Here is a 16,479-nt window from a genome sequence, read left to right as displayed (position 1 = left end):
CAGTATATTTACATTATGTTCCTACAAAATACACGTGGCAACAGTTACAGAATAACAAATAAAGATATTGGCATTGTTTACTTACCCTCACATCCAAATCTGTCTGACTTCTCTCTAACTAATCTCTGAGCTGTTGTTTTCTGTACTGTATGAAGAAAGCATATTGTGTTACACAGTTGTCAGGCTTCGTGAAAGCTCTATAAAAGTCCATACAAATACTATAGTATTGGCTACACAAACTTCTGAAGCCATACAACTGATTTTAACTCTAAATATTCACTTCATATGCATGTTCAAATTTATGATAATTCAGCTTTCAGCATACGTGACTGCAAATAACATTTAACACAAAAATGCTTCATGACTTCAGAAGAATATAGCACCAGAGTTGTTGTTTTTGCAATCCAAAAAGTGAACACAAAAAATTCTAATACCTTTGAAACAACGTGAAAGTAAGTCAATTATGTCAATTAACCTTCACTTTTGGCTAAAAACTTCAAAAAGAGGTGATTCCTTCTCTTACACACATACATTCATATATATATATATATATATATATATATATATATATATATATATATATATATAGAAAGTGAGAGAGAGAGAGAGAGAGAGAGAGAGAGAGAGGAAAAAGTGCTGATTCTGAGTTCATGACATTTGTTACTTACTGTATAAAGTGTGGTTCATAACTTATACTAGAATAAAAGGTGCTGACTTGGCATGAAAATTAAAAAAAAGACACTGTCAGCAGGTCATGTGCTGTATTTCTTAGCAGTGCAGTGTAGTTACCTGGTCAAACTTTTAAATGTCATAATATCTAAAATAAAAAACACAAAGACCTTTGTCTATTGAGTTTTAAACATCCAATTGGAAAATTATGTCCAAAATGTTTAAAACTTGTAACTACAATGTCATAATAACAGAATTTTAGGGGATGAACTCTTATTTTAAATATGTTGAGGCTTTTGTCTTTGCATTAATCATTTTTTAACCCTTGTGCACTGCTCAAATTGACAACCCTTTTGTATTGTTAGGGATGAAATCATCCACTGAATTAATCTGCTGTAAAAATGCATCAGCATGCCTTATTTATTTATTTTTATTTTTGCATAAATCTGTTAATTATCCTCAGTCCTGATCAAAACGTCTAAATTGTTTAGAAAAATTATAGGATTTTAACTCTTTAATTGCTTAATTCATAAATGATGTCACTGATTTGGTGAAAAAAAAACACTAAGTGATATATTTTCTATATAAAAAGTAGTTGTGGACTGGATTTTTGTTTACCTTTTATCAACGTCTTGGACATGAGAATGATGCATTCGATGCATTGTTAGATTTTCATTTTTTCTCTCTAATTTACTGTTGGAGGCTGTTTTTACCTCATTGACTTCTGTTATAACCACATTTGATGGTGCAAAATAGACAGTCTTTGTTTTTGTTGAGATACATATTTTGATTTTCTCAGACACATCAAGGTAAGTGTGCAAAGGTCACTCTTACAGACACACATACACACACTTTAATTTGCTGTTATACTTCATACAAAATCCAGAAACTAAACTTTTTTTTTGCACAGGCAGGCCTATCTAAAGGGTTAATGGTGCCAACTGATGATCAACAGTAAAAATTACAAATTGTACCTCTTCCCAACAGAGAAAACCACCAACAATCAAAAATTGCATGATTATATGGGGTCATGGTTTTGTAATAAAAAATGTAGTTATAATGGAGGTCAATAGGGCAAAAACAGCCACCAACAGTAAATCAGGGAGAGAAAAAAAGAAAATCAGTCAAAAACAATATTTCAAAGGCAATGTTGTTTCACATGTCCAAGCCGTTAATAAAAGGTAAAAAAAATCCAGTCCACAATTATTTTTTATGTTAAAAATACGTCATTTTGTGTTTTTTCTCCACCAAATCAGTGACATCATTTATGAATTTGGCAACCGAAGAGTTAAAATCCTGAAATTTTTTAAGCAATTTAGTAGTTTTGATCAGGACTGATGTTGATTTACAGATTTACAGTCTTTTGTTGAGTTTTTGTTTTAAAACTCAAAGCATTTTCTCCAAATATGTGTCAAAATAAGATTTGTCACTAAAAGTCATTCTGCTAGCTGAAACACAGAAACATTTATGGCCAAATTAATACTCAAAATCACCCCAGAGTGGATGAAAACATCCCCAACAGTACATAAAGGTTAATGAACAACAGCTTGGAATTAACCTTTTTTTAAAATAGACCCCTTCTAGGGCGGCACGGTGGCACAGTGTGTAGCACTGTCACCTCACAGCAAGAAGGTTGCTGGTTCGAGCCTCGGCTGGCTCAGTTGGCTTTTCTGTGTGGAGTTTGCATGTTCCCCCCGTGTTGGCATGGGTTTCCTCTGGGTGTTCCGGGTTCCCCCACAAATCCAAAGGCATGAATTGGGTAAGCTAAATTGTCCGTAGTGTACTGTATGCGTGTGAATGAGTGTGCATGGATGTTTCCCAGTGATGGGTTGCAGCTGAAAGGGCATCCGCTGTGTAAAACATATGCTGGATGAGTTGGTGGTTCATTCTGCTGTGGCGACCCCAGATTAATAAAGGGACTAAGCTAAAAAGAAAAAGAAAAGTAAGAAGACCCCTTCTAAAATTTTCATATGTGACATTTGCAGAAGTAATGGACAAACATAAATTAATGGCTCATATAAGACAGGCAATTATATTTATATAGATACATATTTTAGGTTAACGAAGAAATCCTCCACTAATAATGTAACTGAGGTCTGCATCACACCTGTAAAATGTCAGTAATTCCTTAGCTTATGTTATCTTATAGTAGCGTCCGCTCATGTAGTGGAGGACTGCGTCACACTCTTCTGGCTGCTGGAGCTCCTCATGGCACCCGTTCCTGAATGGTTTTTATTTCTCCAGTGCCTCTTACAGCCACAGTGTGATACCGTAAGGCAGCGCTGCATGAGATCCCGGAACAGATGACCAGCGAAAAACATGTAGATCCAGGGGTTACAGCAGCTGTTGAGACTGGCCAGAAGCATTGCGATGATGAAGGCCATAGCTGTTTAAAACAAAATTTAAACAAAGGTTATTAACATAATCAGGAGAGCATTAAATATTCCGATTATGCGCCAAGTAATAGAATAGATTCTAGCATTTTGTATCTGCAAATTGATTTTTTTTTTTATGAATAGATTAATTTTTATTTAGGTGACGCAGTGGCGCAGTAGGTAGTGCTGTCGCCTCACAGCAAGAAGGTTGCTGGTTTGAGCCTCGGCTGGGTTAGTTGGCGTTTCTGTGTGGAGTTTGCATGTTCTCTCTGCATTCGCGTGGATGTTTCCCAGAGATGGGTTGCAGCTGGAAGGGCATCCGGTGCGTAAAACATGTGCTGGATAAGTCGGCGGTTCATTCCACTGTGGCGACCCCAGATTAATAAAGGGACTAAGCCGACAAGAAAATGAATTAATTAATAAATTTTATTAGTTTATTTTTAGACTTTTATTATGTTTTAGTTTCTTAGTGTTATTATTTAATTTGTCTGTATAGATTCAATGAACAAATATTTATTTGGTAACATCAGCATATTATTGGAATTTTTTTGAATAGACAAACTTTTTTTTATTTTTTTATTCCTTTTTAACATTTATTATTATTATTATTATTATTATTATTATTATTATTATTAACTTTGTCTATATAGCTTCAATTTCTTTTGGCAACTATAAAGGTTACCTTAAAGTTTGTGTTGTATTTTTTCAAATTATTCCAATTGATTTATTTACTTGAACTATTACAAGTTCAAGTATAACAATTACGAGACGTAAAACAAGTCTCCGATGTCCCTAGAGTGTGTATGTGAAGTTTCGACTCAAAACACCCCACAAAATTTGGCCCTTTTAAGCTTTGATCCAAATTGTGCCATTTTGGTGACTGTCACTTTAAATTGAAATGAAATTGTGCTCCCAGCCCTCTTTTCAAAAGAGGCGGAGCTTTACACGCCTATGTGTCACCCTAGCAGCAGCTTTAAAACTCTAATGGCGGATGGCTGCTTCTCATTCAGGGCTGTCTGTGCTAATGAGGAAGAGATTGTCATTAATAGGCGGGGCTTTCCTACTCCGATGATACCTACAAAGGTAGAATGTCAATCAAAGTGTTTCTGCAAACAGTTTTTCTGATGTGTGGTTACAAATAAAATAATTAATTTATTTTGACCATTAGAAGCTGATTATATTCACAGACTGTGATTAATCCCCTTATAAAAGTGATTTCTGCATAATAGGCCCCCTTTAAAACCCTCTCCACTGAATCTCTAACTTTAGTCTGTTCAGATTCTACCTTCCATACCGGTACAAGAAACTAATTTCTTGAGTTTTCTTTTTCTTTTTAACCCAAGCATCGATATTGTATGTATTTGTTCCCTGATAGCATCTTTAAAAAAATAAACAAGGACCCTAACAACAATTGCGTGTGAGGTCAAATGACTGTACAATCATCCCAGACCATTAAAATCTCAGTCATTTTCTGTACTCAACCAGTTTCTGATGACATTTCTTACCCAAGGCAAAACTGAAGTATGTCATCACTTACTTTTTTCTGTGATATTTTATGCCCAATCCGCTGCTCTATAATGACAGGCGACACATGGTGAAATGAATGAAGAAATTTCTATCTAGCAGCAATGAATTGGTATTCGAGCCCCTGTAGGACCATAATCCATCATTACTTCTACAGTCAAGACCTCATTCCCTAATGTGAGAAACTGAAAACTGAAGACTAAAGCCTAAAACTTTTGATAGCGTTTCCGAAGATAAGTCTTTCTCACGTTGCATTCAAATCAAGATTCATATGACTCTTCAGAACGATTCATGATATTATGGGACAATACATTGAAATGTAAGATCTGTGCTTGTTGAAACCTGTGTACTCATTACATGCTCATTGCTTTGAAACCCCTCACTGAACAGAGACAATAGGATGCGAGTCCCTGTTGGGTCAAAATGTGCTAAATGACAACATCTTTAAAATTTCCCTAAAAATTTCGTTGATGCAGCTTTTTAAAATGTGTTTTAACTGATTTCAACTAATTTCAACTGAAACATAAAGACAGGACGGGACATACTGAGCAGCCACTCCCCTTATTTAAATAGCCGATACTGTTAAATGTATAACAGCTCAGACAGTGAGAGTCATTGAGACAAGTCTTAAAAGCCAGTCTAATAGTCTGATACCGAGTCTAACCATTTCTAATCATATCCTCCATATTGCTTTACAATACAAATGGGTTTGATATGTTGGTGGTTTGTACTGACTTTATACACATTATCGCTGAACTTGTGTGTTGCACACATGCAGCAAAACCAGACTTCATTTACTCCAACAGAAGGCATATTTGCACATTCTGAATCCTATATCCCCAATGCAATCTCACAGCAATTCGTAACTTTTTGAATTAGTGGCTAATTTGTATGATCTAATTCGTACAATTTAGTACAATTGTGTCCTCACAATGATAGTTGGGTTTAGGGGCGGGGTTGAGTGCCACGGCTCTTTTTTTAAATTGTACATTTTCGTACGACTGAACTCAACTAAACTGACTAAATGTAAAATACTAACGTTATCAGGCTGATATTCCCTATACAGTGTACTATGTGCCATTCACCATATAGAAAATAGTCACTCAGTTTATTCTGATTCTTTATAGGGTGTGATCATACAGATCATATTAATCTGGGGTTGCCACAGCGGAATGAACCGACAACTAACCAGCATGTGTTTTACGCAGCGGATGCCCTTCCAGCTGCAACCCATCATTGGGAAACACCCAAACTCTTATTCACACACATACACTACGGGCAATTTAGTTTACCCAATTCACCTACTGTACAGCGCATGTCTTTGGACTGTGGGGGAAATGGGAGCACTTGGAGGAAACCCATGCCAACACAGGGAGAACATGCAAACTCCACACAGAAATGCCAACTGACCCAGCCAAGGCTCGAACCAGCGACCTTCTTGCTGTGGGGCGACAGCGCTACCTGCTGTGCCACCCTGCTCACAGAATATATTCTAAAATATGTCACATTTTGACATTGTTTTGGAGCACATTGTATAACCTCAGATAACCAAATGCCATAAAATTTCATGAACAATTTCATGCCAAAAAACATGATGAACTGATAAAAATGGACTGGGGACAGGTGTGCACTTTCTTAAACTAAAAGAGCTGCGTGTCTAAAGTAAAAATTAATATAAATATTAATAACAATTAATATATATATATATATATTTCAGAGCTTATAACTATTATGCCTATATAATTACTGGTTGAAAGAGTACTGAAATAAATGAACAAGTAACATTACTTGCCAAAAAATGTAGTGCATGCAGAGTAAAAGCAGTAAGTACAATGAGTATTGCACCACAAAAATTATACCACCTTAAAAATGTAGCTTACCATTTGCCATTTTGTAAGTTAAATTAGTTGCATTTCACGAACTATAAATGTAAAATGTGAGATTAACTTACTGTGAGAACACATCACCTATAAGCTGACAGAAAGAAGGTTGATGTGTTTACATGCTAAGTGAAATCTATGACATCTAAGCGGCAAACCCAAGATCAAAACAAACGCAAGCACAAGTTGCCAGATTGAGGAACAGGAACGAGTCTGACTATCGAGCCTAAAGGTTGATTTAAATCGTGTTCAAAATAAAAGCAACGGCACCCGATAGAAGGAATATTCTCCATATTGAAAGGATTTTTTGTTCTAACCAACACCTCAAATTGATGTATTATAAACGACTTCTATTTCTTGCAGCTGAACAACAGAAAACTGTAATGATCACCTCAGGTACACCTCATGTGTTTTATTCAGTGTTAAACGCTAACAATTTGAGTTTGAATGCTATTTTACAAGATATGTATTGCCATACTAATGAAAGCAGCAACAGATAGTTCTCAGATCTTGAAAATAAAATAAACCGTTCGAAACTGAACTTTAGAACTTTGACTCAGAGCAAGCCAACACATATCAGTGATTCAGCATGTACATTTAATAATGTTAAAGAGGGTTAATATGTAGTAATTAGATCATAAATCTTACCATTTCGTGAGTGAGAGCATAATCTGTGCTTCTAAATGGCTGTATTTACATTTCTGTCGTGTTTCGTCTGGTGCAAACAGCCAAATTGCTTATCACTGCAAATCTTGTCATGCAGCATGTTAGGACGCAGTTAAAAAAAACTTGCTCACCTGATGTTTACGTTCGTAATATTTAGATTATTTGCCAATTAATAACCTCATATGGAACTCTGAATCTGCGTCTCATTTCGGAGTCTGCTACTGTCCACCAGAGGTCGCATTTTGGTCACAGACGCATTCCAGTACATAACAGACATTTTCAAAACAAAATAACTGACTTCAGCATTGTTTTTCAGATAAAAAATTATGTTCATGTTTCTTAAATATCTGCAAATAGCATGTTTCTTAAATATCTGCAAATATATTATGGTATTCTTATGCTTTAGAAGAGTCAAAAACTTACATACAGCACCTTTAATGGCTAGGTTAGGCACTTTGAACCTTGACTAAAAAGCAACAAGTTTTCAGCATTTAATGCCGCAAATCAGGCTCTTTCAGCACTGACAGAATACTGTACATGCAATGTGTGCATGTATTTGAAAATGTAACATCCTGTTATTGTTAAGGGCAATTTGGTGATTCCAGTCATCATACAACAGACATCCTTCATCTACTAATAAGTGACATGCAGTCTAAACAGTCTCTCAGTCTTTGCATCTAATGATTTTGTGCCTTCTTGGACACTTTTAATACTTCCACTGTACATTTTTGCAGCATTTATAAACCGCCCATGTTTTGAGGTCAGTCTGTCTGATGTGACTTTCTATGCACGATTCGATTGGAATCGTGGGACTGATTGTCCTAATTATTTAATCATTATATGCCAGAAAAATAAAAACAACGTAGTGACTGCAGGTTGAAGGAAAATAGCAGTAACTTAAGTATTTTCATTCATTCATTCATTTATTCATTTTCTTTTCAGCTTAGTCCCTTTATTAATCAGAGATCGTCACAGCAGAATGAACCGCCAACTTGAATTTAAGTATTTATAATATGTTATTTTACACATGAAAAATGAAATGTTGAATGCAGATACTTAAAAAAACTGCGTGAGGCACATGAGCATCAGTAAGCAATGATAAAATGATCAATGATGAAATGATAACTTTACGTATCATTTTAATATCGAATTAATCTCTATTTCCCCTTTCAGTGCCTCTTTACTGGAACTCCAACGATATTGAATTGGATTATTTTAAAACGCCTGCCCTAATATTAGATCATTGTCTTTTATACTATGCCTTTTAAAGTACAATAGTTCTCATAAGTATAAAGTCTAGACTCTGTGAAGGCATAAATGTCAGTTTTCATTGCAGTGTTTCATAAGAACGACTCTATATTTAGAAAGTCTCACATTTGTATCTTTTAAACATGATGTTGAAACCTCTGTAATATGTTTACATTAAAATTACAATGTGGTCCAAAAGTCTGAGACCACTAGTGAAAAAATACACTGACTGGAAAAAAGTCAGTCAGAAGTATACAGATACTTAACCCCTTCATGGTCAACAAACTTTTTGAGTTCATTCCTTCATTCATTGTCCTTTGGCTTAGTGCCTTTTTTTCAGGGGTCACCACAGCAAAATGAACCACCAATTATTCCGAGATATTTCAGGCATTCACACACATGCACACATTCATACACTACAGCCAATTTTGTTTACCCAATTCACCTATAGTGCATGTCTTTGGACTGTGGGGGAAAACGGAACACCTGGAAGAAATCCGGGCGAAATACGGAGAGAACATGCAAACTCAAAATGTCAACTATGTTATTGCCATCTCTGTAAGTAGATAAAATGTTTACCAGCAAGTTAAACAGCAATTAGCACCATAATCAAATGTTCCTAAACGATAGCATTTGGCAGTTTTTACATGGATTCAAAATGGATAAATGATACATTTGTTGTACATCAAGAAAAAAGAATGAAAATTGAGTTATGTCTGTATCTTTACTGTGGTAATTGATGTTTCTGGCTTATTTATAAAAATAATGCATTTAGTGAAGTTTCACAAACTAATTTCGAGAGGAGCACGTGATATTATTGACTGCAGCTGGCCACTCATCTACATAAATTAGTTAGCCAATCAGATTAATCCCAACTCACTATAAGTAGCCTAGCTAGAACTACTTCCTTATCTTCTGTTTTCCGAAGAAACCCCCCATCCACCCCTTCTCCTCCTTTCCTCGTTTACCACGGGGAGCTCTCGAGAACCACCTGATCTCGTACTCCCCTCACATGCTCTATGGACCGGGCGGGAGCCCTGGGCTCAACTATCTCCGAGCTCAGGGTTCTCTCCCGGGACAGCATGCCAAACCTGCTAACAGTTGTCAAACAATATCTAAATGTGAACTCTTGAAACTCTAAATGATGCAGTGTGCATCTTTTAAACAACCATGTCTAAAAAGTGTATCCTATGGCTAGATTCCAGAATGACAATTCAAATAATAATCAGGCCTGAACTGGAAAAAAAAGCTTCATTTCCACTCATGGATTAACCATCAATTGACTAGAACCACTCTGAAAGTCTTTGTGCTGGAGTAGATTTTACAGAGTGGTCCATCTCAGGCTCAAATGACCATTTTTAGGATTAGCATTTCAGGATTAGCAATGTTTAAACAAACATGCAATGTAACAAAGCTTGTTTATCACTTCATTTTGGGCCAAGATATATAACTGCCAATGGCAGTGCTATCACTATTTGACCAAAGTGCATCCACTATTGTTGATTTCAAAAATTTGTGCACAGTTATACACTCAAAAATAATATTTTTGTTACTTGTTCTAACTACTTATTTAAAATGAGCTCAAACAATACACCACCTAACAAAAGTCTTGTTGCCTATCCAAGTTTTGGGAACAATAAATAATAACTTGACTTCTAGTTGATCATTTGATATCAGAAGTGGCTTATATGAAAGGCAAAAGCCTCTAGATTACGCTTATTTTACCAAAATAAAATATGATAATGCCTTGATTTTTAATTATTTAATTAGTACAGTAAGGTCTGACTTTGCTTAGACAAAATGAATCATTCTTGCAGGACTCCCAGAGTTCATCAAGATTCTTTGAATTCATCTTCAATGGCTTCTGCTTCATCTTACCTCAGACATGCTCAATAATATTCATGTCTGGTGAGTGGGCTGGCCAATCCTGGAGCACCTTGACCTTCTTTGCTTTCAGGAACTTTGATTTGGAGGCTAAAGTATGAGAAGGAGCACTATCCTGCTGAAGAATTTGCCCTCCCCTGTGGTTTGTAAAGTAATGAGCAGCACAAATGTCTTGATACCTCAGACTGTTGATATTGCCATCCACTCTGCAGATCTCTCACATGTCCACATACTGAATGTAACCCCAAACCATGATTTTTCCTTCACCAAACTTGACTGATTTCTTGGAGAATCTTGGGTCCATGTGGGTTTTAATAGGTCTTGTGCTGTATATTTGTGATGATTGGGATGCAGTTCAACAGAAAATCTATCTTCAGCCACTTTTCCAAATGATCAACTAGAAGTCAAGTTATTATTTGTTGCTCTTACAACTGGGATCAATAACAAGACTTAATAAGGTAGTATACAATTATTGAGGTTTTTTGGACAGCTTAATTGTTTTATGTTCAATCAACTTAAAATTGTAAAAACCATTAAGTTAACTTAATCGTTTTGTGTTGGGACAACATAAAGAAATCGTGTGGAACCCGTCTACACTGTAAAAATGCAGGGTTCCATACAATTCATTTATGCTGTCCCAATACAAATCGATTAAGCTAACTTAAATTTAAGTGAATTGAATATAAAACAATTAAGTTGTCCCTAAAAATATAAAGAATTGTGTTGTTTCAGCTAATTTAACATAAGCAGTTTGAACAAGCAGCAAAATCACTTTTTAAATGTGTAAGCTGATTCTTTGTTTACTAAATCGTCATTAGTTTTCATTATTTTGCAGCACACCATGCACATATCCTGAAGTAACCTTAATTGCAGCCGTTTTCAACTTGGCTGTGGAGGAGTAATAATAAAGCAGGGTGTAAAAGGAAATGTGCAGCAGATGGATCCCTTCCAGTAGTCTTCATTTGGGCTTTGCGGGCTTGATAACTGCATAGAGCCTCCTCACAAATTATCTTATGAAATTACACGGAAATGATACTCCTTCGGATCCAGTCAGGATAAAGAGGAACCGCTTTGATGTCACGCTACATTTGCTTTACTCAAACCACCTGAGGGTATTTGAGCTTTGAACCGCTATTCCAGGACTCTTGTCTTCATCTTTCTCTGTCTCTATTTTACTGTGAGGGATATTTTGGGGTTTGTGCAACAATTGCTGGGCTTTAAAGCACTGAATTTAAGAAGAAATGACAAATACAGGACAACTTTCCAATGAAGAGAATAATACAGACTGAAGCAAATGACTGGCTTTTGGTAAAAATTTGGATCACACATGATTCTACTGTACTTAAAACATCTTCAAGTATTGCTATATAATAGATTCCTCATGCTTTGTTTTAACACAAAGACTAGAAAGTCGAATAACCTGCAGATTACATGGATGTAAATGATTTTATTGCTGTTTAAGGGTAAGATCTTCATGGGCCTAAAAAAAATTCAACAGACTTGACTTTTTATGGTTTTAGGGTGATTTCAATCCTAGATAGGCACAGAATGCATACTTTTAGACATAAAAAAATACAGTTTTTTTATTTATTTATTGCTACAAATGTCTTTGTTCACCAAATACTTTTATGACTTTTCAGCCACAAATCCCCATTATATCCAGACTTTCTATGACTGTTGAAACAGCTGAACACTATAAAATGTATGGATTCTATTAGATGAGATATTACCCACCCAAATAATTTTTAAGAAATATGCATTATTAAATACACTACCTGACAAAAGCCTTGTCGTCGATCCCAGTTGTAAGAGTAACAAATAATAACTTGACTCCTAGTTAATAATTTGGAAAAGTGGCAGAAGGTACATGATGAATCATCTGTTGAACTGCATCCCAATCATCACAAATACTGCAGAAGACCTACTGAAACCTGCATGGACCCAAGATTCTCAAAGAAATCAGTCAAGTTTGGTGAAGGAAAAATCATGGTTTGGGGTTACATTCAGTATGGGGGCGTGCGAGAGATCTGCAGAGTGGATGGCAACATCAACAGTCTGAGGTATCAAGACTTTTGCGCTGCCCATTACATTACAAACCACAGGAGAGGGCAAATTCTTCAGCAAAGAAAAAACTTTATATTCTATAATGTACATTATTTCTGTTAAGTAACAAGACTTTTGTCTAAGCCTTTCATATAAGCCACTTCTGATACAAAATGATTCTTTGCCATTCCAGATGACTTTATTAAAAAGGTTATTTGAGTCATTGCAGAGATGCACCATGACTTTATATTCTACACTGTACATTTTTTCTGTTAAGTGACAAGACTTTTGTCTAAGCAAAGTCAGACTTCACGGTACTAATTAAATAATTAGAAATCAAGGCATGATCATATTTTATTTTGGTAAAATAAGAGTAATCTAGAGGCCTTTGCCTTTCATATAAGCCACTTCTGATATCAAATGATCAACTAGAAGACAATTTATTATTTGTTGTTCCTAAAACTTGGATCGGTGACAAGACTTTTGTCAGGTAGTGTACAAGAAAAGAATTACTAGTACTTTTAATTGGTCTCCATTAATTTCAACATATATATAAACCTATAATACTGTACAGTGCAATGCAGAAATGAATATACTGGTAAAATAATATGATTTATTGTATGATAATAATATAATATGATATGATATCATAATATAATATGATAATTATGTCTTGTGCTTCTTCTGCTCAGCAAAGCCTTAAATAAAATAAATAATTCTGCAATAATATTGTAAAAGATTAAATTAAAATATGTTTTTGGTTGATACACTTTTACATTTAAATTACTCCAGTCTCCAGCATCACATGACCCTTCAGAAATTATTCAAATATGCTGATTAGCCAACTTAACCATTTCTGATTATTATCAGTGAGAATAGTACTTCCTATTTTTTGTGGAAACTGTAACAACTTACTGTTAGAAAGACCAGCAAAAAAAAAAAAAAAAAAAAAAAAAAAAAATATATATATATATATATATATAGATATATATATATATATATATAATTGGTATCAAGGACACACAAAATTGGTCAAAGGTGGCAAAAAAGAATTCTGATGTTACAAATTAACTTGAAGTAAAATGTATCAGTTTCCACAAAAAATATGAGCAATAAAATGTTTTTAACACTGAGCTCAGATGAAGCTCAACATAAACATATTTTAATGTTTCCTAAATTTTACTGGATGTGTATATATCTTTAAAATTAAGTCTGTAATTTAGTTTTTGTAATTAACTCAAATGACTTTTACACTGTACATCTGTGTTCAAATAATTTTGGGATCATATGTAGCAGAGATGTTTTACAGTGTTAAGACCTTTTAAAGGGATAGTTCACTCAAAAATTTAATTTCGGTCAACATTTCCTCCCCCTTTACTTGTTCCAAACCAGTTTGAATTTCTTTGTTCATTTGAACACAAAAGAAGATATTCTGAAGAAACCTGAAAATCTGTAACCATTGATTTTCATAGTTTTCATGTTTTCTTATTAATGGATGCCAATGTTTACAGGGTTCCACCATTCTTCAAAATATCTTCTTTTGTGCTCAACAGAAAAAAACATCAACAACCGCATACTTTTTTTAAACAAGGGTGAGTAAATGATGACAGAATTTTCTTTTTTTCTTCTTCTTCTTTTTTTAGTGAATTATCCCTTTAAGACAAGTCAAGTCACAGAACATCCTGCATTACCTTCTCTTGGAGCCATTGGATCCCAAGCGGACCACATCTGAACGAAGAAGAAAGGCGTCCAGCAGATGATGTAAGCCATGACGATCACAAACGTCATTTTCACCGTCCTGATCTTGGCCTTGGAGATCAACTTGACGCTGCTGACGCGAGAGAGCGCGGCGCCTTTGGTTGGCCGCGGAGTCAGGGACAGACACTGGTCGCGTCGGGTCTTCAGCTTAAAGTTTTGCCATATTTTATAACTTATCAGTCCGTAGCAGACGCTTAGAATGGCTACGGGAATGATGTAGATGGTGAGACTAATCCATGTAACGTAAGCCTTCGCGCCCCAGGGCTGAACAAAATCCCCCCAGCAGTCGAACACCCCGTCGCCAACTTCTCGGAGAGAGAAAATATACACCTGCGGCAAACTGAACAGGAGGCTTATAATCCAAGAGGCCAATACGTAAAAACGGTCCTTTCGACGGCGCAGGGAGCGGAGAGGCTGCCATATAGCCAAACATCTGTCGATGGACATCAGCACAAGCATGTAAGTGGACGCGAACATGCCAACCACCTGTAGGTACTTCACTAAACGACACAGAAAGTCCGGTCCATAAAAGCGAAAAGTGATGTCCCAAATGAGTTGGGGGAGGACTTGAAAAACCGCTACCACCAGGTCAGCAATGCTCAAGTGTTTCATAAAGTAATACATCCTCGACTGGCCGTGTTTACTCGTCTGGATGGCCACAAGGACGCACAGGTTTCCGGCGAGCGCCAGCAGCAGAATCAACACCAGCACCGTGACTTCGACTTTAGCCACTTCTTCGTTGCGCTTCAGGGGGTTCACAGTTTGGTTCAATCCTCTGCTGTCGTTTCCCCTGCTTGAGTTGGCCCAGGAGTCGTTGATGGGCCAGAGGATCTCGTCTTTCAGCAGGCTCTCCATTGTGTGTAAAAAAGCACCGCTTTCACTCGCTAAATATCGTTACACATGAGTGGAATCATGCCGTTATTATTAGCATTATTCGTTGATGATAAAATAAGGTCCAGTTCACTGCAAAACAAAACAACAAAATTAAGGCCGGTTTTGTGTGGAGAAACGCACTCCTGCCGTGAAATGCACCCCCTCTGAAATGTGCATATATTAACTTAAATTGATAAAATAATAATTATAATAGAGTTATGACAACTAATAACGGTGACTGAGGTGAGTTTCATGAATGGAACCCCTCCCTTAGAGAAGATATAAATAAATAAATAGATTTAATTTAAATACAATACAGATGAGATTAACTAAAGTGACTTGTTTAATGTGTGGTTTAGTTGAAAACAACAACAATTTTATGTTTTCTGTTTGTTTAAAACCCACCAAAAAGAAACAGGCTGATAACATCAGTCTATCTCAGGCTACTACAGTAAATATTTTTATATTTACATTATTTGTAAACCTAGAGTGTTTTAAAATGCGTTTCACTTCTTGTTCTTGTTCAAAATAATAATTATATTACGTTTTAATCAGTTATGGCCCTTGATTTTTTTTCTTCTTTAAATTTAGACTGAGAATGCTAATAAAAGTCTATGAAGGGGGTGCATTTCTGGCAACAACACCAGCAAAAAAACTTATATATGCACTTCAATATAGCAGCATTTTTTATGACACTGTATAACAATAATCCATATTTTTACAGTACTGTGATGGTTGGGTTTAGGCATTCAAAAATACAATTTATTGGGTAATTTAATAGATAACATAAATAATACTTCGTACAACTACTGTTTTACATTACTGTGATGGTTGGGTTTAGGGTTGGGGTGGGGGTAGACATTAATAAAATACAAAAAATGGGAAATGGAATAAATAATATACATTTTTCTCGCTAACTTTTGGCCACAACCATATCCAATCTAGCAACAACCTGGCAAAACTCACAATTTAGGAATTGTGAGAAATTTGGCTTTAGAATTTTCTTTCAAGACACAAGCTGTTGGCTACTCATATTATATTGCGTAGCTGTAAACTGTTAAAATACTTGTAAACAAAGCACCAAATATCTGCTTGAAATATATATTTGTCAAAGTTCCGCCTGTCTAGGAGAATGACAGGACTCTCGCATCCTACTGTTGCCATGGTTACCTATTCACGCGCGTCAGGTGAGAATATGGTTCTGAGTAACTTTTGTGGATAATTAAATCTTTGAAACTTAAATGTAAAATAAGACCACAATACTCAATCATAATAAATAAATGAATCAAATAATTATTTAATTAACAAAACAACGTGCAATTTAATACTTTTTTTACATTTAAATTGTATATAAACCTAAAATCTATAAAAAAAATTGTATTACATTTATACCTTAAAATTGTCCCATATATATAAACACACACACACACATCTATCTATCTATCTATCTATCTATCTATCTATCTATCTATCTATCTATCTATCTATCTATCTATCTATCTATCTATCTATCTATCTATCTATCTATCTATCTATCTATCTATCTATCTATCTATCTA

The 16,479-nt window shown here is 35.4% G+C and overlaps 1 protein-coding gene across 1 annotated transcript; it reads right to left on the bottom strand.

Moving 5' to 3' along the window:
- Positions 1 to 2,086: 2,086 nt before the first annotated feature.
- oxtrb (oxytocin receptor b) lies at positions 2,087 to 15,000 on the bottom strand. The gene is made up of 2 exons (XM_056459147.1): positions 13,981 to 15,000; positions 2,087 to 3,055 (listed from the first exon to the last, which is right to left on the bottom strand). The coding sequence occupies exons 1-2, from the start codon at positions 14,900 to 14,902 to the stop codon at positions 2,829 to 2,831; spliced, it is 1,149 nt and encodes a 382-aa protein (XP_056315122.1). The 5' UTR covers positions 14,903 to 15,000; the 3' UTR covers positions 2,087 to 2,828.
- Positions 15,001 to 16,479: the final 1,479 nt, after the last annotated feature.

The sequence above is a fragment of the Danio aesculapii genome, chromosome 6, assembly GCF_903798145.1.
Source record: "Danio aesculapii chromosome 6, fDanAes4.1, whole genome shotgun sequence".
NCBI lineage: Eukaryota > Metazoa > Chordata > Actinopteri > Cypriniformes > Danionidae > Danio > Danio aesculapii.
Note: the sequence above shows the minus strand (reverse complement) of the source record. Positions and strands in the feature narration are given on the sequence as shown.

Coding starts and splice junctions, on each gene's coding strand:
- oxtrb (XM_056459147.1), bottom strand. CDS start 14,902: ATGGAGAGCCTGCTGAAAGACGAGATCCTCTGGCCCATCAACGACTCC. Junction 3,056..13,980: donor TCCAATGGCTCCAAGAGAAG/GTAATGCAGGAT, acceptor TGTTTTAAACAG/CTATGGCCTTCATCATCGCA.